This window comes from Ricinus communis, chromosome 8 (genome assembly GCF_019578655.1).
Source record: "Ricinus communis isolate WT05 ecotype wild-type chromosome 8, ASM1957865v1, whole genome shotgun sequence".
Taxonomy (NCBI): Eukaryota; Viridiplantae; Streptophyta; class Magnoliopsida; order Malpighiales; family Euphorbiaceae; genus Ricinus; species Ricinus communis.
Genome location: NC_063263.1, coordinates 17,892,406 through 17,915,701, shown reverse-complemented (window position 1 = coordinate 17,915,701; position 23,296 = coordinate 17,892,406). Strand labels below are relative to the sequence as shown.

At 31.4% G+C, this 23,296-nt stretch overlaps 3 protein-coding genes and 3 non-coding genes across 6 annotated transcripts; 3 read left to right on the top strand and 3 right to left on the bottom strand.

Annotated features, from left to right (window-relative positions):
- The first annotated feature begins 430 nt into the window (after positions 1 to 430).
- Positions 431 to 3,623, top strand: LOC8281884. The gene is made up of 3 exons (XM_002531324.4): positions 431 to 1,057; positions 1,575 to 1,742; positions 1,839 to 3,623. The coding sequence occupies exons 1-3, from the start codon at positions 509 to 511 to the stop codon at positions 3,537 to 3,539; spliced, it is 2,418 nt and encodes an 805-aa protein (XP_002531370.2). The 5' UTR covers positions 431 to 508; the 3' UTR covers positions 3,540 to 3,623.
- A 1,148-nt stretch (positions 3,624 to 4,771) lies between these two features.
- On the bottom strand, positions 4,772 to 4,843 carry TRNAD-GUC. The gene has a single exon. It is a non-coding gene; the product is annotated as a tRNA-Asp (tRNA).
- Positions 4,844 to 8,113: 3,270 nt separating this feature from the next.
- On the top strand, positions 8,114 to 8,184 carry TRNAG-GCC. The gene has a single exon. It is a non-coding gene; the product is annotated as a tRNA-Gly (tRNA).
- Positions 8,185 to 11,482: 3,298 nt separating this feature from the next.
- TRNAH-GUG lies at positions 11,483 to 11,554 on the bottom strand. Its single transcript has one exon. It is a non-coding gene; the product is annotated as a tRNA-His (tRNA).
- A 3,790-nt stretch (positions 11,555 to 15,344) lies between these two features.
- On the top strand, positions 15,345 to 20,285 carry LOC8281893 (UDP-glucuronic acid decarboxylase 6). Its single transcript, XM_002531326.4, has 13 exons — positions 15,345 to 15,692; positions 15,827 to 15,926; positions 16,680 to 16,766; positions 16,999 to 17,086; positions 17,638 to 17,729; positions 18,226 to 18,290; positions 18,372 to 18,460; positions 18,752 to 18,829; positions 18,910 to 19,003; positions 19,185 to 19,251; positions 19,352 to 19,415; positions 19,538 to 19,578; positions 19,829 to 20,285. Exons 2-13 carry the CDS (start codon positions 15,837 to 15,839, stop codon positions 20,012 to 20,014), a joined length of 1,041 nt encoding a protein of 346 aa, XP_002531372.2. The 5' UTR covers positions 15,345 to 15,692; positions 15,827 to 15,836; the 3' UTR covers positions 20,015 to 20,285.
- A 1,030-nt stretch (positions 20,286 to 21,315) lies between these two features.
- LOC8281887 (ATP synthase small subunit 6, mitochondrial) lies at positions 21,316 to 23,021 on the bottom strand. The gene is made up of 3 exons (XM_015726715.3): positions 22,790 to 23,021; positions 22,633 to 22,675; positions 21,316 to 21,550 (listed from the first exon to the last, which is right to left on the bottom strand). The coding sequence occupies exons 1-3, from the start codon at positions 22,911 to 22,913 to the stop codon at positions 21,547 to 21,549; spliced, it is 171 nt and encodes a 56-aa protein (XP_015582201.1). The 5' UTR covers positions 22,914 to 23,021; the 3' UTR covers positions 21,316 to 21,546.
- Positions 23,022 to 23,296: the final 275 nt, after the last annotated feature.

Genomic DNA, 23,296 nt, shown 5'->3' with positions numbered 1-23,296 from the left:
AAATACTTAAAACTTATACCCAGCATAATTATATGCCATTTATTTAGCATTGTATACACTCTATAGCGATGTTGCTTTTTTTTCCTATCGGTAATTTCTGAAGGTAAACTGTCCTGTTCTTGTAATTAATTATGCTCAATAATTAAAGAAACCTAATTAAGTCGTAAATCGGCTCTTAATTAAATTTAGCTGAGCCACTACTGTTAGAATTAATTCCACTAAAACCATATATGTTAAATATATATCATTCCTATTCATTCACCAAGTACTTTCAGTACAAGAAGTGCATTCTGAAAATTTAGAAAAATCTGGCATCATCCCACTAACACCAAGAGACCACAACATATGGGTCCCATATTACCTTAATACGTGGTTCTGAATTTCCATTTCGGAGAATTCTCCTTTACATAAACCCCCCATCTCCCTCACCAAACCCCTCGTCTCATTCCTGTAATCTTTACTTTACATTCTAAAATCTTAAAACATTTCCTTCTTCTTCTGCGTAATAATGCCAAACCTAACTAATCCTCCGGCCGATCACACCCGAGCCGCCTGGCGGTGGTGTCTAGCCACCGCCTTCAGAACAGGGCTGGCATGTACAATAGTGGGTTGTCTCACGCTCTACGGACCATCATTTCTCCACCAACAAATAGCCTTCCCAGCATTTTCTTATGTGACTGTGATACTTATAGTTACTGATGCAACTTTCGGTGACACACTTCACGGTTGCTGGTTAGCACTCTATGCCACGTTTCAGAGTTTGGGTCCTGCTATGTTGAGCCTGTGGTTGATTGGTCCAGCCCGGTTCACTAGTGGCACTATATCTTTGGCAGTTGCTTTAGGTGCTTTTGTTGTTGCACTTCCTGAAGGGACTCATTTGATAGCTAAAAGAATTGCATTAGGTCAAATTGTTATCGTGTACGTGATTGCTTTTATCAATGGCGTTCATACTCAACCAATCATGCATCCTTTGCATGTTGCGGCTAGTACTGCCGTTGGAGTTTTAGCTTGTATGCTTGCCTTGTTGTTACCATATCCAAGATTGGCCTGTTGGGAGGTAATTACTTCCTTTATTCAATATTCATTCATTTAACTAATATATGCATACATGCATTAACTGAGTATATATAATCTTTTTCCATTATTTTCTCTTCTTATCAAGAGACTTAAGTAAAAGTTGAAGTCAGTACTCTCTATCCTTTCTGAGTTTTTCGATGAAAATCTGCTAACTGTAACACCTGGAGTCATTATAAGGAAGACAAGTCTATTTTTGTTACGTTAATGTATTGCCAAGTGCCGAGCATATAAGGAAAAACCAACGTGACTCACAAGTCACATAGTGTGGAAACTGCTGATATTAAAGTGGATCCTACGTCAGTTGCAAATTATCCTAAGTCTAGGATAACATTGATCATTATAATGATAGTATCGAAAACATTTGGTTTTTGTTAGGAGTACATGTGAGGTACCAAAAACATATTCTAGAATCATGTATAAAACAGTGGGACATAGTCCACTATTCATCACATGCCATCCATCCACCATATTCTGATGTACTAATTAACGTCTTTCAGGTGAAAGAGAATTGCAAGCTGCTTGCTGAAAATGCTTCCAAGAGACTGAAGCTTTATGTGAAAGCATTTGCTGCAGAAGATGGTGCCTTGGCATTATCGTCTATCTCTCAGGCTAAATTATTGGCTAGTGCTGGAACCAAACTTCTTCAAAATATTAAACGCTATCAAGTAAGCAGTATTACAAGTGCAAGCTATAGCTAGATTTTTATGTGAAATATATACGGTAAATTTGTTTTGCTAATTTGTTTCTTTGATTGTTAATAGGGAAGCATGAAATGGGAAAGACTTCCATTCAAATTTTTGAGGAATTATTACATGAATCCTGGAGAGAAATTGCAAGAACTGGAGATACCATTGAAAGGAATGGAAATGGCTTTAACTGGCATCTCTTCATTTCCGGTGAAAATGGCGGAAGGAGAGACCAAAGAAAGCCTACAATTAGAGGAACATGTTAGCCTGACCCTGAAACAAATAAAGAACTGTTTGCCTTGTGATTCTCTGACTGTTCCGGAATCAAAAGCTGAAACGATAATCGAGTCCCTCCAAACTCTTCAAACAATCCCAAAGGCCACCCAAGATTTATCCTCTCTTTTCTTCTTATTCTGCATGAAACTCCTCCATTGCAAACCATTACCAAAACAAACCTCTTCAAAACAAGAAAGTGAAGGATCAACCACTTCAAGCAAGAAAAACAGTTTCTTGGACAGTATCTGGACCAATTGGGCAATGAATGTAAGAAGCAAAAGGCTTATGCCAGCTTTCAAATGTTCTCTTTCTTTAGGCCTTGCAATCCTTTTCGGTTTGTTATACAGCAAAGAAAATGGTTTCTGGTCAGGACTTCCAGTAGCCATTAGTCTAGCTGCATCAAGAGAGGCAACATTCAAAGTAGCCAATGTTAAAGCTCAGGGGACAGTGTTAGGAACTGTATATGGAGTATTGGGTTGTTTTGTCTTTGAAAGATTCATGCCAATAAGGTTCCTATCTCTTCTTCCTTGGTTCATTCTTACCAGTTTTCTAAGGCGGAGCAGAATGTACGGCCAAGCTGGTGGAATTTCTGCTGCTATTGGTGCCGTACTAATTTTGGGCAGGAAAGGTTTTGGTCCTCCAAGTGAATTTGCTATAGCAAGAATTACTGAAACTTTCATTGGGTTATCATGTTCAATTATGGTGGAACTTATACTTCAACCAACAAGAGCAGCATCACTGGCCAAAGTTCAACTTACTAAGAGCTTAGGGTCATTATCTGCTTGCATTGGCTCAATAAGCCTTGAAGCCAATTTGTTAGTAGAGAACCAAAGGAGACTAAAATTGGAAGTTAGTGAGCTAAAGAAATTCATTGGAGAAGCTGAGGTGGAGCCCAACTTCTGGTTTTTGCCTTTCCATAGTGCTTGCTATGGTAAGCTTTTTGGGTCTTTGTCAAAGATGGTGGATCTTCTACTTTTTAGTGCTCATGCTGTTGGATTCCTTCAACAAGAATCACAAAAATATGGGGCTTCTTGGAAAGAATTTGTTAATAAACTAGATGGTGACCTTGAGCTTTTCAAAGAAATGGTTGGTTCCCTAATTAAATGTTTAGAGGATGTCACTTTACTCAAGTCCCTAACATTTCTTGACAAGGAACTTGAAAATAGAAAACTCTCTTATGATCCTGAGTTAGGAAACAAACCAAACTCGAACATTTTTAGGATTTCGGGTCCAAATGAAGAGGATGAGATAGGGAGCATCATGCATTCTTATCTTCAACATTCAAAAGAAGTTGTAGATAAGTTGCATGCAGTTGAAGACAAGGAGCAGAAAAGCCAAATGGTCTTAAATTTAGGTGCTCTTGGCTTTTGTATGAACAATTTCATAAAAGAGGCAAGAGAGCTTCAGAAGGGAATTCAGGAACTTGTTCAATGGGAAAATCCAGGAAAAGATGTAAATTTGTTGGAAATCTCATGTAAGATTGCCGCCTTGTACAGTTGAAAATTAACTGTAACGTACAAAAAAAATGTTTGTACAAAATCAAATTTTTCAAGATGTGGACAAACATCCTTGGAAGTACCTGCATCATGATTTGTGGATCGAATGACATGAATATTAAATGTCGTTACATAAAAATCAGAACTAATGGTCTAATGTAATGCCAAGTAGATGGTCAAAGATTAGGGATTTTTAAATTATCGTATTCCATATGATAAGAATAATAAAAATCTAATTTCAAAGGTGCCCCAGTAAAGAATTATAGTGAAAATAAATTATTTACTCCATGAATATATTGCAAATTAAAATAAATATTTATTGGCTTGCTTCCCATTTCACAACCAATTGATTGTTATAAATTTAATTAGTTAAGTCAAAATTAGTCTTATTAATTTACACAGAAAATAAGTAATTATGCCCAAATTAAATGCTATATGTTTGTAATTCAAATTACATTAACTTCTGTTGTAAACCCTCACACAGGAACTTTGTAGTTTACAGTGAATCATTTTACACAACTATTAAAAAAGATATAAGAAAGAAAAGAAAAAGAAAATACATGTTCTATAAGTACCAAAACTTAAACATCCAATTTAACATTCTTTATTTTCAAACGGCTTCTTGTTTAAACGCAATGTAAGATATGCAAGAATCCTACTTTCATATATATATATATATATATATATATATATTCATGAGTTAAGCATTGTTGATATCAAAAAGAAAAAGAGTAATCAATATAATATTTCAGGTGATAATCATATGATTTTCTTTTTCATGTCCTTTTCTTTAGCAGTTGAGAGAAAGCAATTCAATTAAGGTATTTTTCTCAACGATGATACTTTGAGTAAAGAATCAACGCCGTCCTAATGAGTTCAGTAACTGTAATGAGGACATTGTGTTGCAATTCCCGAGCCCAGAAAAATAAAAAGACATGCTTATTCATGATCTGCAATTTTACATCTTGTCATTCATCCTGTCAGTGTTCCATTTATGAAATTAGTAAAATATGTCTTGTCGGAATGGCATTTTTATCTGAGTTAAAAAGAAAAAAAGTCATACCCCGAATAACAACAGATGGTGATGCCATGCCAGTACCAATGTCAGGATTCAAGAATGAAGAGATTCAAAACTTGAAACTAAGAAGGTGATGCCATGCCAATACCAATGTCAGGATTCAAGAATGAAGAGATTCAAAACTTGAAACTAAGAAGTTGAATGCTGAAAAAGATTCACGCCGTTGCCGGGGATCGAACCCGGGTCACCCGCGTGACAGGCGGGAATACTCACCACTATACTACAACGACAAGTTGTTAAGTCTTCTTTGTCTAATGTTTCTATAGATACCTGAATTTTCTGGTTGCCCTCCCCAAGTTAGATTCAACCATAAATGGCATGTTGGGGGCATCGTATGTGTATGCTGCAAATTCTGTAGTTTACCAATATTTCCGCAAGGTCTTTCAGGAGATAGAAGTTAATTACTTGTAGGACAATGATAATGTGACAAGTGCACATATTGCCATAGCTTGTTGGATGAACAAATTACACTTGGAAGCTTCTCGTTCAACAGTTCATAAATAGTGTTGGCTGATTATATGATTATATGACGATGGCCTTTAACTTATAAATGCATAAAAAACTTTTATAATCATACAGTTGAACTAAATAAAATTTATAATTATAAAATATTATAATTGAATGGAGATTTGACTATGAAAATGTTATAACTTAATTGAGATTTAAGTATTAAATTTTCTTTAGGTATAATATTTAATCTTATTGATGAGATGATAAAAACCAATAATAAGATTCGTTAATATCTTGTCATATTATACAAATAAAATTGATGAGATAAAACAGTACACTATAGTAAGACAAAGTATAGCATAACACATACTTTTTAAATTTATATACAAAACTATTACTATAAAGAGGAAAATTTTTTTAAGACGGGACTTAAAAAATTTATAATTTATTGCAATAAAGAGTTTATTCATATTTCTAAGTCCATATCAGAATTGAAGCTTTTATCTCCATAAAAAGGTTATTTTTATATAGAGTATCACTGTAGTTTTACTGTATAAATTTAGACATATAATTCAGCATGGATATCCAAATATTTTTTTTTTAATGTGGGTTAAAAATCTTTATTATTCTTTTTTATCATAATCATAAGATATGTAAAAGTGCGAATGAGAAGAGGACATATAGATTTACTAAAATAGTCTTATTAATTGAATTAATTAAGTCATTTATTGATTAATCTTATTAAAAATTTGCTAAAATGACATTATTTATTAAATTAATTAGGTTATTTATTAATTAATTTTATTAATCATAATATATATAAAATTATAAAAGAAAGGAGAACATACATATTTATTAAAATGGTCTAATTAATTGGATAAATTAGGTCACTTATTAATTATTTTTATTAAAGATTTACTAAATTAGCCTTATTTGTTGGATTAATTAAGTTATTTTTTAACTAATTTTATTAAAAATAAAAATATTAATAATTTATTAAGTATAAGTCTAACTCTATTAACATCTTAACATTGGTTGTCAAGTTTATTAGAATTGGAACATTGGTTGTAAAAGTACGAAAGGGTCAACATTGTAATCTAAAATTTATACCAATTCTTTTTATGATTTTAAATTTTAACAACAATTACATCTTGTTTTATCAGCAGTAACGGATTTTAGTTACTAAATCATTATTATTATTATTATTATTATTATTAAAAAATTAGTAATCTTTTAGTTAAGTTTTTATATGATTTTGTTAAATTATTAATGAAATATTTTTTTAAGAAACAAAAATATAATTCTTTTAAATAAAATTTCAGTTAAATAGAAAGTTTATAAAATATATTTATTATTTTCAGTTGGATCTTAAATCAAAATAAAAATATAACATCTATATTAGAATTAAGTTAATAGAAGAGTACATTAAGGAGTTCAATTAAAAAAACGACAATTAAAATTTATTTATCAATAGTACTATGAGCAATGAATATTATCTAAAATAATAAATTATTTACTCATTATTAAGATTTAACAATAATTTTAAAATAATTGATATGATTTAAATATAAAAGGTTTTATAATAATTTTAGATATTTTTTTATATTTTAAAAATTCATGAAAGTATATTATCAAGCTTCATTTAATTATATTTATTCTAAACAATGATAATAACTTAAATATATTTTAGATATCTTAACTTAAATATAGTATTAAAATTAGAAAAATTAATTTTTTAATTTTTTAAAATAAGAAGAAAAAGAATAGTTCAAACTAAAAGTGTTTGCTGAATATAATTATTGTAAATTATATAATTACTTAACTATTTTAATAGTTTTACAACGTATATAAATCTTAATTTTCTTTTAACAATATATTAAATTTATTTATTGATAACTATACAAATAATTAGTATAAATTTCATAAATCATAAATAACTTTATTTACATATGAATTTATTATAGAAAAAAGATTTTATCACTAGAAACATTTATGATAAAAATTTTAAAAATATATACATTAGTTTTTTAAAAATAATAATAAGTTAAATAATTAATATTAAGTTCAATACAAGTGGGTAAAAAATATTTTATTTAAAAGTAAGTTAATCATTTTATATTTATAGATATAAACTTTTAATATTTTAAAAGGTTATGAATATTAAAGCAATAATTATTTGGTGATATCAGAGAAAAACTGGAGAAAAAAAGAAGCAGCAGTATCTTTTTTCTTTTTCGACACTACCATTACAATCACCCTCCACTACCATCATCAACCACTGAACCCTCCATAATACCTTAATATAAAAATAGAGTTTTAATATATATTATATATACATGTCTAATTCTATATTTAATAAAAAGAAGTGATCAGTTTTTTCTTGTACTTAATATTGAAAAGTATTTTCACAAGTATCTTGAAGTTTAATAATATTTCATTACAAACATTCCTGCAATGGTGCGGTTGCACCAACTGTTGTAATTTCCTGGAATGAGACAGATTTATATAAATACTTTGGCTGCCTTTTCCATACGATCAGTCTTTGTGCAGTCAACTGGCGATCGCACTTTGGGTCGGCAATAATGCACACCGTTACACGTCCAGGGTTTGCTCCTATTGCTTCTTTTACTTGCGGTTGAACTTTTTGTCAACATATTGCATAATCCTGATGATGGGTAAGTGTATATACTAATGACTGCCATTGGAATGATTTTCTGGTTTGTGTTTAGTTCTTTTGTACTGGATAATGAAACGGATGTTGATGATGATTCTATCTGTTGAACTACATATATAATATGTATATAAAACAAAATTCAAATTAGCAAAGCAAATGTCACATTATTGTCAGCAACTAAATTTGTTGTGGTATATAGCACTGCCCAGAATCTGAAAAGTCAAGAACTTACTTCAACTCAATGAAAGGCTATTCGTTTTCGAGCATTCCCCCGCCGTAAATTCTGTTGAGGTTTGCAGAAACGCTTGGTGTTGGTACCCTCTTTACTTATGAAGATTATATATTAATTAGTTTGAGCGTCGCCTCGAATATTAAAGCACCAGTGGTCTAGTGGTAGAATAGTACCCTGCCACGGTACAGACCCGGGTTCGATTCCCGGCTGGTGCATTTTTATTAAACCGTTACCCTTCTTTCATTTTTTTTGGGGTTTTATTATTGTTTTTATTTTGAAAACTTAGCAGTATAAAAGCATGAACTATGGTGCAATAGGTATTGGACAAGTCTCAACTCGAAATGGCTGCGGTACCCTCCAAGACACATGAACAAAATCTACAAGTAATAATAATCTGACTGTAACTCAACTATCAAACTGAGATTTTCGGTTCCATTCCCTATGATCTTTCTTTACGTAATTGACTTATGCTTGCCCCTTTACTTGCCAAAGGGTTGTGGACATAACATTAGCATCAAGGACTACTCAAGTATCTAAATATCAAAAAGCTTTTTGCGATAGAAAATTACCCAAATTTATATAATTTAATTGGACGACCTATGTAACCAATAGCCAAATACTAGCAAAGTGGTATTAAATTAAAAAATTTATAATTTTATATATGGTTTTTATTCAAATATTTGCCTCAATACCTTCCTTCTCATAACTGAAAAATTATTAATTATATAAATTATATAATAATTCATTTGTTTCATGGAGTCTTTATGTCACCATCTTTATTTCCAGCTACAAATATTTGCAAATAAGATTTTTCTCTCAAATAGGAAATTACAATCTCAATTTCTAAATATCTTTAAGAGAGTTATTATTTTATTTGCTGAAAATTACAATCTCAATTGTTAGTGGTTGTGTTGCTGGTGGGAGAATCCCTTGAAACTATTGAACTAAAGAACAATAAAGATAAAAAAGAAACAGTTTTATGAATTGTTGCATGGTTAGCTAGTGATGTTGTAACCATGCTTGCAGGAGCACTGTCCATCCAAAGACCTTAGCTCATCCTCTTTTTGGGAATTGAAGCTATGGTCATGGACATATGATTTAGGTTACGATTCTTCCTCCTGAACTACAAAGGACTTTGTTTTTTGATTCTCTTGTTAGAAAAATAACAAAAAGCTTCTTTGCTTTTACTATTTGCTTACGAAACACTTTTAGCTAACAATTTTGTTTTGATCAAGACTTTTAGCTAATAGTTAGTAAGCTTATAGTTGGTGAATTGATAAATTCAATAATTAAGCCAATGTCTTTTTTTTTTTTTTTTTTGAAAGGAAAATGAATTTCGTTAACTCAAATCAGAATATAGAACATGAAACAAAAAAGTGGGAATAACATCCTCCCAAAACATAGGACCTGACCAAGAATTACTTGCTCTTGCTAACACGTGAGCAACATGATTCGCAGATCTCCTTACAAAAGAAAACTTAACTTCATGAATATCATTAACCATTTGCAAATAATCAAAAAGCAACAACCCAAAGGGCAATCTTGAGGAAATCTTAAAGCTTGGAAAACAGTTAGAGCATCCATTTCCACAATTATCTAACACCAACCTTGATTCTTAACCTAGCTAAGAGCTTCTCTGACCCCCATAATCTCCATCATTCGTGAAGAGAAAAGCCCAGAAGTAGAGATAGTATGAGCTACAACAAAACTACCATCATCTCTTCTAGCCACCATTCCAAAACCTGTTTTGGCAGAAGCAAGAAAACTTACTGCATCGGCGTTGACTTTAAGCCATCCAAATGAAGGGTTGCTCCAAGAAACCACCCCACACCTAATCTTATCCATATGATCATAAAGGTACTGCCTACTACGGGTTGATTGCCACAAGTGAAGCTGAACACTAGCAAAATTCACAATCTGGTGAGGAGAGTAATACTTACTATTCCAAAGCCGATCATTTCAAGAATTCACAAAGCCCAACAAGTCATTAGAGCTAGAGGATGTTGCTCTTTATCCACATTATTGAAAAGATTTGTCAGCCAAATAGCAAAAGTAGAACTCAAAGAAACATCCCCATCCGCACTAATAAAAGACCAACAAGCAACAGCAAAAAGGAAACTGAACCAGACTCTGCAAAATAGAATCGGAATGAAGATGACAAACTGGGCATTCACGAGCAACATTCACACAATGAGATCTTAACATAAGAGTTGTAGGCAAGCAATCAGAAACAGCGCACCAGATCAAATTCTTAACTTTTGGCGGCACCTTACACCTCCAAACCTTCCTCACAATACTACCAGTACCATTGGTGTGAGAATGAACAGACTGAGCCATAGTAACACGATAGCAACTATGAATAGAATAATGACCCTTAGAATCATGTCTCCAATAATACCTATTAACCCTCTCATAGTAAGATAAAGGAACACATAGAATCCATTCCCTATCTCGAGTATTAAACAAGTCAATTAAAACCTCAACATCATAAGTCCTTGTCCCCATCTAAAATAACTAATTAACAGTCACCTCTCTTAACTCGATTGGAGGTTGAGTGGTCAAATATGGATTCGAAACATCACCAAGCCAAGGTTTTATCCAAATGTTGATAGTAGTACCATCCCAACTCGCATCCTGTAACCATCTCTCAGCCATTCCTGAGTAGGCAAGAGGCTGCTCCATATATAACTTGGATTGGAGCCTGCAACAACATTCTAAAAACTTGTACGAGGGAAATAACGAGCCTTGTAAATTTTGGTCACTAAAGAATTTGGTTTTGTGATAAAATTCCAAACTTGTTTTCCCAAAAGAGCAATATTAAAATTTCTCAACTTCTTAAAACCCATGTCGCCGTACGTTTTATCTCAACACACAAATCCATAGGAAGAAGAAAAACACCCATAACATAATTTGGCATTACCTGAGCAATACTCTTCAATAAAATCTCATTTCTAGCCTGGGATAAATTTTTTTTCCTCCACCCTGGAATTTGATTGCCATACCTGATCCTTAATAAAGCCTTAGATCTTCTTATTACGAACAATAAAAGAAGGTAATTCGAGGTAACGTTCATGACCACCGTCCCTTATAACACCAAACATCTGCTGAATATAGCTTCTTGTGTCCTCCCTTACATTTGAACTAGAAAACAAGCTTGATTTCTAAAAGTTGATAGCTTGTCCCGATGCCAACTTATATTCTTCCAGGACATATAAAATTTTAGCACACTCTAACGCATTAGCTTTAAAGAATAAAAGGCTATTATCAGCGAAAAACAAATGAGACACAAGGAGCTCCTCTAGCAATATGAATACCATGAACCGATCCCACCTGCAACTTATGTTGCAGCAAATAAGACAACCCTTCAGAGCAAATAATATACAAATATGGTGAAATTAGGTCACCTTGGCGTAATCTAAAAGGAAGTGGAGACGTTGTCGCCACGTATCGCTCCTGGACCATCCCAGCAGCCACACTAATAAATTGTTGATAAAAGATTAAAAAAGTTATTAGTGTGGCTGCTGGGATTCGAGCCCAGGTCTCCACGGCCACAACGTGGAATTCTTACCACTAAACTACAGCCACTACACATGATATGTTCAATCTATATGATCCACTTAGATTATAAATTGTATATGGAGTAAACCCTTGAACTTTGTAAACTACTATGAAATTAATATAATTAAATTGCTAAGTTAGTAATTTTAAATTACAATTTAATCTATAAATTTATTAATAAATAAAATAATATTTCAAATTAAAATAAAAGTTTATTTTCACAAGCTATATTTAGCATCTAGCAAATAAAATTAATTAATGTTTTTATTTACTTTATGTTTTTGTTTTTAGTATAATTTAATCCGAATAATATTTAAATATTTGAAATCGCTTATATTTATTAATAATGTTATTAAATTATAATCTAATTTGAATTTAAATTTATTGATATAAAAATATTTCTATATGAAAAAAAAGTTTTTTATTATAAATATTTAAATTATAATATAATATATCTTTTAATTTATATTAAACGAAAAGTTTTTTCTGAATGTAGATATTTGAAAAGTCCGATATCAATAAAAAAAATCATAATAATCTTATAGCTTAAAAGTTTACCTTTATATTAACAATTCAAATGAAATTAATATAAGTAAAATTTTATTTTTTATATAACTTAGTTTTAGTGTTTAACAAAACTAATATTTTAAAATTTTTTATTTTATTTAATGATTCAAAATCGCATTGCGTAACAATTTAATAATATTATTTAAATAATAAATACTTTTGATATATTTAAATTTTTTTTCAAATGAAATTATTGAAAATAAAAGATTGGATGAAGTAAAAATTCATAGCAAAAATAAAAATTTAATGTATTATGACAAAAGAATAATAATCTTAATCGAATTAAATATGTAATAATAAGTTTATAAAATTAAATTATAATTTTAAATTACCAGTTTAGATTAGTATTTTGATTGTATTTTTTTTATAGAAATCATAAAGATTACTACAATTAAGAAGTACAAAAAAAAAATACCTCATTAGAATGGTAAGATCTTGTGTTCATATCATTCAATTACATTGACAGAGCTCTTTCAACTTGCAGTTTGGCAATCTGTTTACTTTACTAAATAATTATTTTAAATTATAAATTAATTTGTTATCTTTAAATGAGTCTGATTGCAATAACATCAATAAAAATTCTTACTATCATCATTATAACCTCATTAAATTCTGCGAGTGCATCCATAAAAGAGCATCTATTGAGGAATATTTAGGTCCATAAAGGGTATAATCAAAATCTCGATAAGGAGAATAAAGAATTCCACAAAAAGAGAAATCAAGAAATTTCAATAATAAAAAAAATATATATTTCAAAAAGAAATTTGATGAATAATATTAGCATTTTGACTATATTGATTTTACACAGAAGAGTAGCAATTAGCTTTATAAATACTCAATTAAATTTTAATATAATAAAAAAAATTGATTTATATATTGTGCCAAACGTAAGATATAAATAGTATTTAATCAAAAATTTAAATATGTATGAGTTGACTAATCTAATCAGACACCTAATTATATTTATTTAATGTTGGTTTGGTTTATAAAATAAAAAGATAAAAATGAGTGATTTTTATTGTTTGAATTTAATATGTTTATATCACTCTAAAAAAGAAATGAGATTTCTGGAAAATCACCATCACCTATTTCCTAAAAATGATATTTTTTAGCATAAGTAAAATCAAGGTAAGCAACTATATACGGTCAAACAAGAAAATAATTTATTATCTTTTATATTTATGTTATGTTTGTCTATTTATTTCATAAAATAATAATAATAAATTAAAATCTTTAATTTTTATAATAATTCAATATTATTATTAGTTTCAACAATTATGAAATTCCATTTCTAAGTTATATTAAATTAAACGATATAGAATATTTTTAAATTTCATACTCGTCCTTAACCTTGAAATAAGTAAAATAATAAATTAATTTATATATTGTACGAAATAAATAAACATAGCTAATTAGAATACTATGTAAATATCTAACTTGTATATATTATAATTTTATAGCATGATATCTCATGATCCCTGTAATATTAAATATATTACATAAGATTTAGAATTTAGAATAATGAGATGATTAGTTAATTAGAGTTTACTTTACATATCATCCCTGTCCAGTCTGATAATTTCATTAAAACACAAGAAAACAATAAAGATTTGCATTTTTTTTTCTCTCTTTAGTATTTTGCTTTATTTCTTCTCAGTTTGTGTGCGAGGCTGCCTCCAATGGCTTGGACCATCAGAAGCAAGCCCCTTGGTGGTTAGGATGTATTGCTTTAGCCCTATTAATATTATGTAAATATGTGTTTAATCCATTAAAGTTTGTTTAGTTGGTCTCCTATTTTATCTATAGTTTCAATGTTGAGGCTTTTGTTTCTCTTTTGGTCTTAGAGAATGGGGTTCGCTTCATAAAGGGTTCAATACGTTCTGGTTTGGGTTCTTCTTTTTCAGTTTTGTCTCATTTATTGGGTTTTGCATTTCTTATTATCGATATTAAATCTGACAAAAATATTATCTAATATTTATTACTCAAATAACATAATTGATGGCTACATGCAACTTTGACCGCCACATTACTTAAAAATTATTAAAAAAATAAAATATCTATTAATGAAATTAAATTAATATTAATTTAAAATTAGTAATGAATTTAAAATAAAATGCAAAAATTGGGTAACCATTCGACTAGTTAGACTACTATTAGGTAACACAATAAATGTATAAAAAACTGATAATAAAGACAAAATCATGCAAACGAGAAAGAAATTAATTAAGAAATAAAAGGGAAAAACAGATCATTAAGGGTTTAATAATTGGTCTGACCGGGCCGAACTTTTCAAAAAATTTCAGGCTCGGACTTGGGCTCAGAGATATTAAAACATTCTCGGATTTGGGAGGGCTCGGGTTTGTCCAAAATCAAGTCAGGTCCCGGCCCGAGTCCGCTCATACCCGACCCATGAACAGGTCTACTGATCATTAAGTTATTATCTGAACTGATTTTGTATATTTTTAAGAGTAAGGCTACATTGTCTCCCTTTTTATCTCATTCCTTATCGGCATCTAATATTTTTATAAAAATATTTAATTGGTAATTCTATAAAAATATTAGATAAAAAATATAAAACATTTAACATTTTTTTATAAATAATTTTTAATACATATTTGTAAATTTAGTTTTATATTCGTTTTTATACTTATCAAAATAATAATCCTTTAAATAATTGTAATAATAATAAATTATTATCACTATTTAAAATTTAAAAGATTATTTAGTTTAGAAACTCTGTAGACACTATTTCTTAATTAATAGCTATATTAAATCTATTTAGTAAAACTTAAAAATCAGCAGCTAATAATTAATTTTAACAAATTTAATCTATAATTTTATTGAATTTATTTCAAAATTTTTTTTATAAATTAATAATTGATTTGATTATTAACATACGTTAAATTAATTTTTTTATACTTTATAATATATAATTATTATTTTAGAATTATATATAATAAAAAAATATTTCATTTAATAAAATTTTATTAAATAATTTAATTAATTAATACCAACTACCAATTATAAACTATCAGTGACCAACGGCTACACCGATGAGCCAAAGCAAATAGCCCTAAATCCACATCAAAATCTCAAATAACTAAGCCCACCATTCAGGTTAATAGCAATTAAACCCCTTTGATTTGCAGACTTGGCTTTTTTTCTTTTTTATATTAGAGATAATAGAAAGCATCAATTACGTAATTTCAGGTCTGTGCTTATTATTACTATTAAGATTATTGGTAATTTAGTTGCTAATTATGAGCTGTAATGTTGGTTTGGTGTGATCTCTGATCTGGGTCTTTGGTATATTTGTTATCAAGGAGCTATCATCACTGACTGCTCTTACTTTTCGTAAATTTGAAGGCTTTTTATAAATTTTCTGGGTTAACGTGATTTTGAAGTCCCTATTTTCTTTTTTTTTTTTTCTTTTTTCAATTTTCTTTTTCCTAATTCAGTATTTGGTGAGAGAAGTTTCGATTTTTGGACTATTTTTCGACTATATATAGAAGAGTCTGATCTCCCAATCTTGTAAATCAAAAGAGAGCAAATTTACCGTTTTGGGTTATTTTCCTCTCTAGTTCATCGTAATCATCAGGTCTTACAATGAGTTCCTTTCTCTGTCTGTTGTTGATCTTCTTATTGGATTGTTGTCTTTAAATCTATGAACAAGATATGTGTTTGTATTTTAACGTCTGTCTACGTACATGGGCTATTGATTGATTGGTGCAGGATCTAACAAATGGCAAAAAATTCTTCAAATGGAGATCACCAAACAACAACAAAGCCACCTCCAAGTCCATCTCCTTTGCGAAACTCCAAGTTTTTTCAGGTAAAGATTAAATCTTTTCGAGTGATTTTGGGGTTTTAGCCACTAAAGTGCTGATTTTGTATCATATAATTTTCTTCTTCAGTAGTCTGATATATTTCCTACCCATGAATGCTTTTGTTTTTCTTGTTCAACAAAATGACTGTTTATAGAGGAGTGCCAGTAAGTAGAAGTTAAAGTAGTGAAGTGACCTATGATGTGATTTGAAACATGTGGTACAAAGTTTGGAAATTTTAATTTAGGTGATTGTGGACTAGTATCAGTGCTCTACAGTCCCAAAAACTAATAAAATCCAGTGAGGAAAAGAATAGTGATGTAGCTATTTTCCTTTTTTCGTCATAGATTTTTGGAAGTTGATGCAAATCGTTGTTGGAAAATGATGCCAATTATACAATTGAAACTAGTTGAAAAAAAATACTTATTATTCATTATGGATTTCAAAAAAATCTCATTTTCTATCACCAAAGAGGTGCTTTGTGACTGGTAAGGATTGTTATAATGTAAAACAATAGATCTTCTTTATATGGATTAAATTTACTACTTCAGATCCATTGGGATCATGGAGATCCTTCCTTTATAACCGTGTTCTGTTTCTAGTTTTAGGTATTTTTCCCACTTGGTCAGGCATTAGTTTTATGCCTCTATTCTATTTCTCTAGGAATAAAAAATAGCTATATCTCTGTTATATTTCTAGTCTCTTATTTCATGTCTTGATCCATATGCCCTTCAATGATGATTTCCATTATTTGGTGACAGTCCAATATGAGAATTCTGGTTACTGGGGGAGCTGGATTCATTGGATCACATCTGGTTGACAAACTAATGGAAAATGAGAAAAATGAGGTAAGAAACTAAGCATTTTTTTCTTATCTATTCTAGGATCAGTTATTTTATTCTTAAGTATATACAGTTGAGTTCCATGGTCGATGGTGCTTTACTTGCTTATAAGTGTTGGATAAATCAAAGGCAAGCATTATACATACAAGTTTGTATAAATGAAAGATGTAGTAGCTGATTCCATAAGATGAATGAACAGGTGATTATTCTCTAACGTGATTAATATGCATACTAACAGGTTATAGTTGCTGATAACTACTTTACTGGATCAAAGGACAACCTTAAGAAATGGATTGGCCATCCAAGATTTGAGCTCATTCGTCATGGTATTATTTTTTCCTTTCTTGGTTTTATTAAGATGCACTGTGGGCTTCTGTATCAATTGCAACTAATTATTGATTTCACTATGAATTAGGTTATTCTTAGGATATGATCATATAATGATCTACGTAAGATATCGATTTAATCTAGCTATAATTCCTCAGACCTAATTTTAACTTTTCCTTAATCTGAAATCATCATGGCGAGCTGCTATATGTAGAAAGCTTGCTGTTTACTTATAATGCATGTCTATGCTGCAAACATTTAATTCTTTCGGTTGCAAGCTCAAGAGCTCCCAAGTATCCCTAGTCAATGGTCTTAACTACATTCTGAAAGTAAAGAGTGATGAAATATTCTAGCGATGATGTGGTTAAGAGAGGTATCTTCACATTTGTAAAATTAATGGGTATTTAATTTCTTTATTTTTTAATTCTGTGCATGGCGTTTCAAATGAGCATGATTCACCGCTGTCTTCAACAATTCCTGATGCTGTATAATTTCCTTTGCAACTCCATTGTTGGTTTTTTGATAAATTATAATTTATTTTTCTTCTTAGATGTGACGGAGCCATTGCTGATCGAGGTTGACCAGATTTATCATCTAGCATGCCCTGCTTCTCCCATTTTCTATAAATATAATCCTGTAAAGGTGCGTACACATGTGAAAGTTTTTATTCCATGCATCCAACTTGAAAGCATGAATTCAATTGCTTTCTTTTCCTTTACTCTCTACCAATTCCACGTCTAGGAAGTCTCTTTCCCTCTAATACAATAACAGAATCTTCTATCTTCTTGTATGAGGTCATCTGTTTGGCACCTTAATTCAGGTTCTGTGAAAAAAAAAAAGGGTAAATTTTTTCCTTAAACGATAGCTTAATCACATTTTTGGCAGTATGTACCTTGATCTAGGGTTATATTTAAAACTACTTTCAGTTATGATATAAAGCCAAAATTTAATCTCTTGTTTTGGGCTGCATTCAATTGATAATCCATGTATGATGTTGCAAGGGCTATCTTGGATCTTCATGATGCATATTTTTATTTACTTCTTTCACCTACTTAGATATTACATGCATGTTTGTATTTAGAATCGTATAGCAAACCTCAAGCCTTTTCTAACTTGAGAACACATGATATTTTGACAGACAATTAAAACAAATGTAATTGGCACACTGAACATGCTGGGTCTTGCCAAGCGAGTTGGGGCAAGGTTAGCGGATCTATTCATGTAATTATCATTTCTACCACTATCAATACCCGTGATTTACTCATTTATGGTATCATTTAACAGAATTTTGCTTACCTCAACTTCAGAGGTATACGGCGATCCTCTTATCCATCCTCAACCAGAGAGCTACTGGGGTAATGTTAACCCAATTGGTAAGTTCACCCTTTACTCAGAAACTGGCATCCTTGCATTTTAGCTCTTACAATAAGTTACAATTGTTTCTAACAATAGAGAAGCTAAATGCTTTGACTTTATTTCATTTTACTTGGGATAACTTAGAACTTATTCTTCTAGTATCATGTATGCTGAGTCGGTGTTCATTTTAATTCCATTTGATGCATGAAGTGCGTACTTTCCTCTCCACATTGGGCACATTGTCAATGATTTAACAGTTTAACGATAACTTGCCCTTAGCATCAAGTTCTTCCTCTTTTGCACTATAGGGGTTCGGAGCTGCTACGATGAGGGAAAGCGTGTGGCTGAGACTTTGATGTTTGATTATCATAGGCAGCATGGAATTGGTATGATATTTTTCCTCCCAATCCGAACAAAGTTTTTCTTGGTGCAACTTTACTGACTTGTGTTTCTTTCTATGTGCTAGAAATCCGCATTGCCAGAATTTTTAACACATATGGACCCCGCATGAATATTGATGATGGGCGTGTTGTCAGCAATTTCATTGCTCAAGCACTTCGGTAAGTCCTTGTGCAATGTCATGCTGTAAGTATTTTGTTCGGTTATCAGAAAGATAATCCTTTGGGATAATCTTCTGGCTGTAAAGCCTTTTGAGTCCTTGTTTTCTAATATGTTCTTTAGGTCTCCTGCTGGTGAATCTAGGCTCTACTTGTTTTTACAGTTGCATTTTGTATTTTGTAGTGGTGAAGCATTGACAGTCCAAAAACCTGGAACTCAAACTCGCAGTTTCTGTTATGTCTCTGACATGGTAAGCAAAATATTGTATAGTTTCATCACTGAATATTCCAGGTGATGTTCATGTAGTGGGTTCTAATTTTAAAGTATTTATTTGTTTAAAAATGTATCAGGTTGATGGACTCATTCGACTCATGGAAGGAGAGAACACTGGACCAATCAATATTGGAAATCCAGGTTACCCTGCTAAATATGGTGTCCTTATCTAGACATTGTGATGCCTGGATTTGTGATTCAGTCTAAATGTCTTCGTACTCATTACACAAGATACTTACATGCTATTCTCTGTATTTCTCCAGGGGAATTTACCATGATTGAACTTGCTGAGACTGTGAAGGAGGTTAGTGTCAATTTTACCATTTTCTCTCCACCAATATATCTTGTATATATTCCCCTCGGAATTAGAGTTTAAAAGGGTTTCTGGGAACAGTTTAAAAGTATACACATGCTTATTGTGGGAATCAGAATACAGAGTTGCACATCACACAATGTCAGATAACTTGAGACCAATAAGGGATCACCGGTCTTTCTGTAGTTCAACAGCTTTGATGATGGGGATGACAAATGTTTTTTATGGTGTTGTTTTGTAGCTTATCAATCCAGAGGTGGAGATAAATATGGTGGAGAATACACCCGATGATCCACGACAAAGGAAACCTGACATCACCAAGGCAAAAGAATTGCTGGGTTGGGAGCCAAAAGTTAAGTTGAGGAATGGCCTGCCCCTAATGGAGGAGGATTTCCGCACAAGGCTAGGAGTCCCCAAAACGAAATGATTATCCTTCACTTCAATTGAAGATGAGCTGTGTGAAATTTTCTTGCACGTCACCAGTGCTTCTTTTCCATAATCTTGCCCTTTGCATATGCCCTTATTTCATTTTCATATCATAAGAAATAAGCGGTGATAAATACCACATTCTTTTTCCCTTTGTTCCTTCGGTTATCATTACTGAGCATTCACCATCATACAGTTCATATAAGCTTGTTCTTTTCTTATTGCCCTGAATTTTGTTAAGATCAGGATCAATAAATAGATATTTTTGTGAATTTTTCTGAGTGTCAGTGCCTTAATTTGTGTCGAGAGTTCTTTTCTTCCTTGCTGATAAAAAGAAACTTCTCATTATGAATTTAACTTTTAATTGTAACAAAAGTTTGCTAGACGTTTACATTATATTTGCTTCAAATTCTAAAAGCAAAAGATTCATTTCTTTTATAAATGAATTTTTTAATAGAATTTATTTGCAAATGATCTTTTTTCTATTTAGTAGGACGTATAATAAATGTAAAATTTATTCAAAAATTAATTTAGAATTGATCTCTTGTTAGAGATAAAATAGAGAAAGAAATAATAGAGATTAGGGGAATGAATCAAGGGTAGATGTTTTATGATAAACAAAATTATAAATTTCAAAATTTATTTCAGAATTCTATCAAATAAGAGTCCCAAATAGTTTTTTATTTATATCCAATGCAACGTTATGAAACTAAAATCTAGCAACCAAATTCGAGAAGGGGAGTTGCTGCTCAATATCAAAAACAATGCCCAGATTTAAGTTTAATAAAGAAAAAAAAAGAAATGAGAGAGAAGAGAATTGATGCTTTGGTGCCTGGCACTTTCTTTTCATAGTGGTTAATTTCATTGGAAGAGGCATAAATGCTGAAAACAATTCAGTTCAATGATGATGGCAATCGCTACAATGACAAATTTCATCAAGCAATTGGTAGAAAAGTAACAGAAAATGAAAACAAGCTATGGAACATAGAATCAAGCCTCCATCAGTCTAATGAATTTGAAATAAGTGCCAAAACGGATATCGCTTGTTCAAATAGATTGTAAATCCCCCAGAATGAGATGATTTCCTCGTAAATATTCCATGGCCTACCAAAGGATTTGTGTCTCAAACTTGAGAGGCTTAAAACAGAGACTACAAAGTGCAATTCCAAGGAAATATATATATATATATATATATATATATATTAACAGATATTATCTCATCGGTAATTCCATAACCTGTCGAAGGGAGAGTTTGACCCTATCAACTCGAACTACAATGATTCAAATACATTCTATCAAAAATGATTCTTATAAATTCTTTTTTTATTGAAGGCAATCAGTTCAAGCACACAATGGAAATAGCCATTCAATAAAAGGTGTTCCATGTTATTCAAGTCAAAACAGCAACTGATAGAAAATTCACATCTTGGGAGTATCTAAAACATCTCTCATGTTATTATAGACCATGAAAAAGAAGCAAGTCCATTTCCTTTCCTGCTGCGACTGCAATGCTGAAATCTGCTGTGTTAACAATTACCTGCAAGACAGATATATAAACCAAAGAAAGTCATTAATCACAGCTATGTGCTGCAGAAGTAAATTTGCCACCAATATCACTCATAATCATTGAACAAATTTTCCTGTTTACTTGCCACAGTGATCTACCCCATTGGACTAATACTATAACAGATATTAAAACAATAACAATGATCTATCACATCACAAAAGAGATCAAACATCACAAAAAAGATAGCATCATACACAATTCCCAATTACAGAAATTAAAATATATAATAATAGCTGCATTGTGGCCCATAACCAAATCAACTTATCATCTGCATTTCCTTTTGAGATTAAGGCATTTAAGACTTAAGCATCTACAATCAACACACCATAAAGAAGAAAAGCTAATCATCAGCATTCACTTGAAAGCAATTAGCAATTATATAAAAGTCCCACTAAAAGCATATTCAAACACCTGACAGACAAATGCAATAAATCAACCAAGCTCAAAGTTATATATATCTTTCCTTTTGAAGTTTACCTAATATGATACTGGAGTGAAAATCTCATTTTAAATATTGCACGAAGAATTCCTAATTCAACACTACAAATGGCATGTCAGTGAAACTTAAGGTCCGTCGAGTAACAGGACAACTAAAACTAATTCCCAAAACACCAATATATAAGTTGGAGGGCACTTAATCAGCATCGCTCCGACACCCCTTCATGAAATTTAGTTAGAAAGAGAAATCCTGGAACACTCAAAGGATTACAAACCATACCAGAAACACCCCAAGATAATGGCATGAACTTAAAGACCATGACCATCCAACTCAAAAGAAATTTTAGGCCCTACGAGTATCAACCACGTCCAGCCATGACGCAACATACCAATTACCAGCAGCCTACAGCTCCAAAATCCAAATCACTCTAGCATACCCGTGTCTTGAAGGGGGGAAAAGAATAAAAGGAATCATAATGATCTATTACATTTCTGATTTTAGAAGACCTACACGTGATGAATTACAAATCCTAAGCCCTATATTGAAAATTATCAAGGACAATCATTCAAAGAATCAAAATCGATTTCTAGGGTTTAGAAATAGGAAAATGCACCTTTTGTGCCTCTGGACAAAAGGTGAATTCTTGGCATCCTCCTCTGCAAATCAATAACACGCACAGATCAAATATAATACAACAAACCTCACATTTAAATTTTTTTTTTAAAAAAGGAGAGTAGATCGAGAGAGAGAGAGAGAGAAAGAGAGGGTACCGGTAAGGCCAAGAGATAACTTGGTGATGATAGTTCCGGTTATAGCAAATCCGACCAAAAACGGCCAGTTACGGTTGAACTCCCGCTTGAAGAACACGGGCCATGGATCGAACCACCTTTTCATCTTTTCTGTCTGTTTAATCTCCGGTCCCTCTCTCTCGCTATTCAGATGATGGGAGCTAGCGGCTAATGCAGCTTAGGAAAGTATTTTCTTGTTGCCGTTGGATTTCGTTTTATTCTAGTTTTTTTAGGGACAGGATCGGACGGTCTGTGATTAGTCAAGGCATATTGGATCTGGTAATCTACAATGGCTAAAGATACGGGGCTTTTTGGGCTGGGATGGCTTAAGCCCATTTTTAAGTTCAATTTCCAAGCAAGGTTTAACGTCTCAAGTTACTGCTGAAATTTTATGAAGATTGTTTTGGCTAATTACGGTACCATCCCTGAAGTTTGAGGTTAAAATCACTTTGATATTATATTTGGTTGAAATTTCAAAAAATTTATAGT

Excerpts from the sequence above, each read along its gene's own strand:
- LOC8281884 (XM_002531324.4), top strand. The coding sequence starts at position 509 with ATGCCAAACCTAACTAATCCTCCGGCCGATCACACCCGAGCCGCCTGG. Across the intron at positions 1,058-1,574 it reads CAAGATTGGCCTGTTGGGAG|GTGAAAGAGAATTGCAAGCT; the intron begins GTAATTACTTCC and ends AACGTCTTTCAG. Across the intron at positions 1,743-1,838 it reads AAAATATTAAACGCTATCAA|GGAAGCATGAAATGGGAAAG; the intron begins GTAAGCAGTATT and ends GATTGTTAATAG.
- LOC8281893 (XM_002531326.4), top strand. The coding sequence starts at position 15,837 with ATGGCAAAAAATTCTTCAAATGGAGATCACCAAACAACAACAAAGCCA. Across the intron at positions 19,004-19,184 it reads TTCATTGCTCAAGCACTTCG|TGGTGAAGCATTGACAGTCC; the intron begins GTAAGTCCTTGT and ends TGTATTTTGTAG. Across the intron at positions 19,416-19,537 it reads AATCAATATTGGAAATCCAG|GGGAATTTACCATGATTGAA; the intron begins GTTACCCTGCTA and ends GTATTTCTCCAG.
- LOC8281887 (XM_015726715.3), bottom strand. The coding sequence starts at position 22,913 with ATGAAAAGGTGGTTCGATCCATGGCCCGTGTTCTTCAAGCGGGAGTTC. Across the intron at positions 22,676-22,789 it reads GTTATCTCTTGGCCTTACCG|AGGAGGATGCCAAGAATTCA; the intron begins GTACCCTCTCTT and ends ATTGATTTGCAG.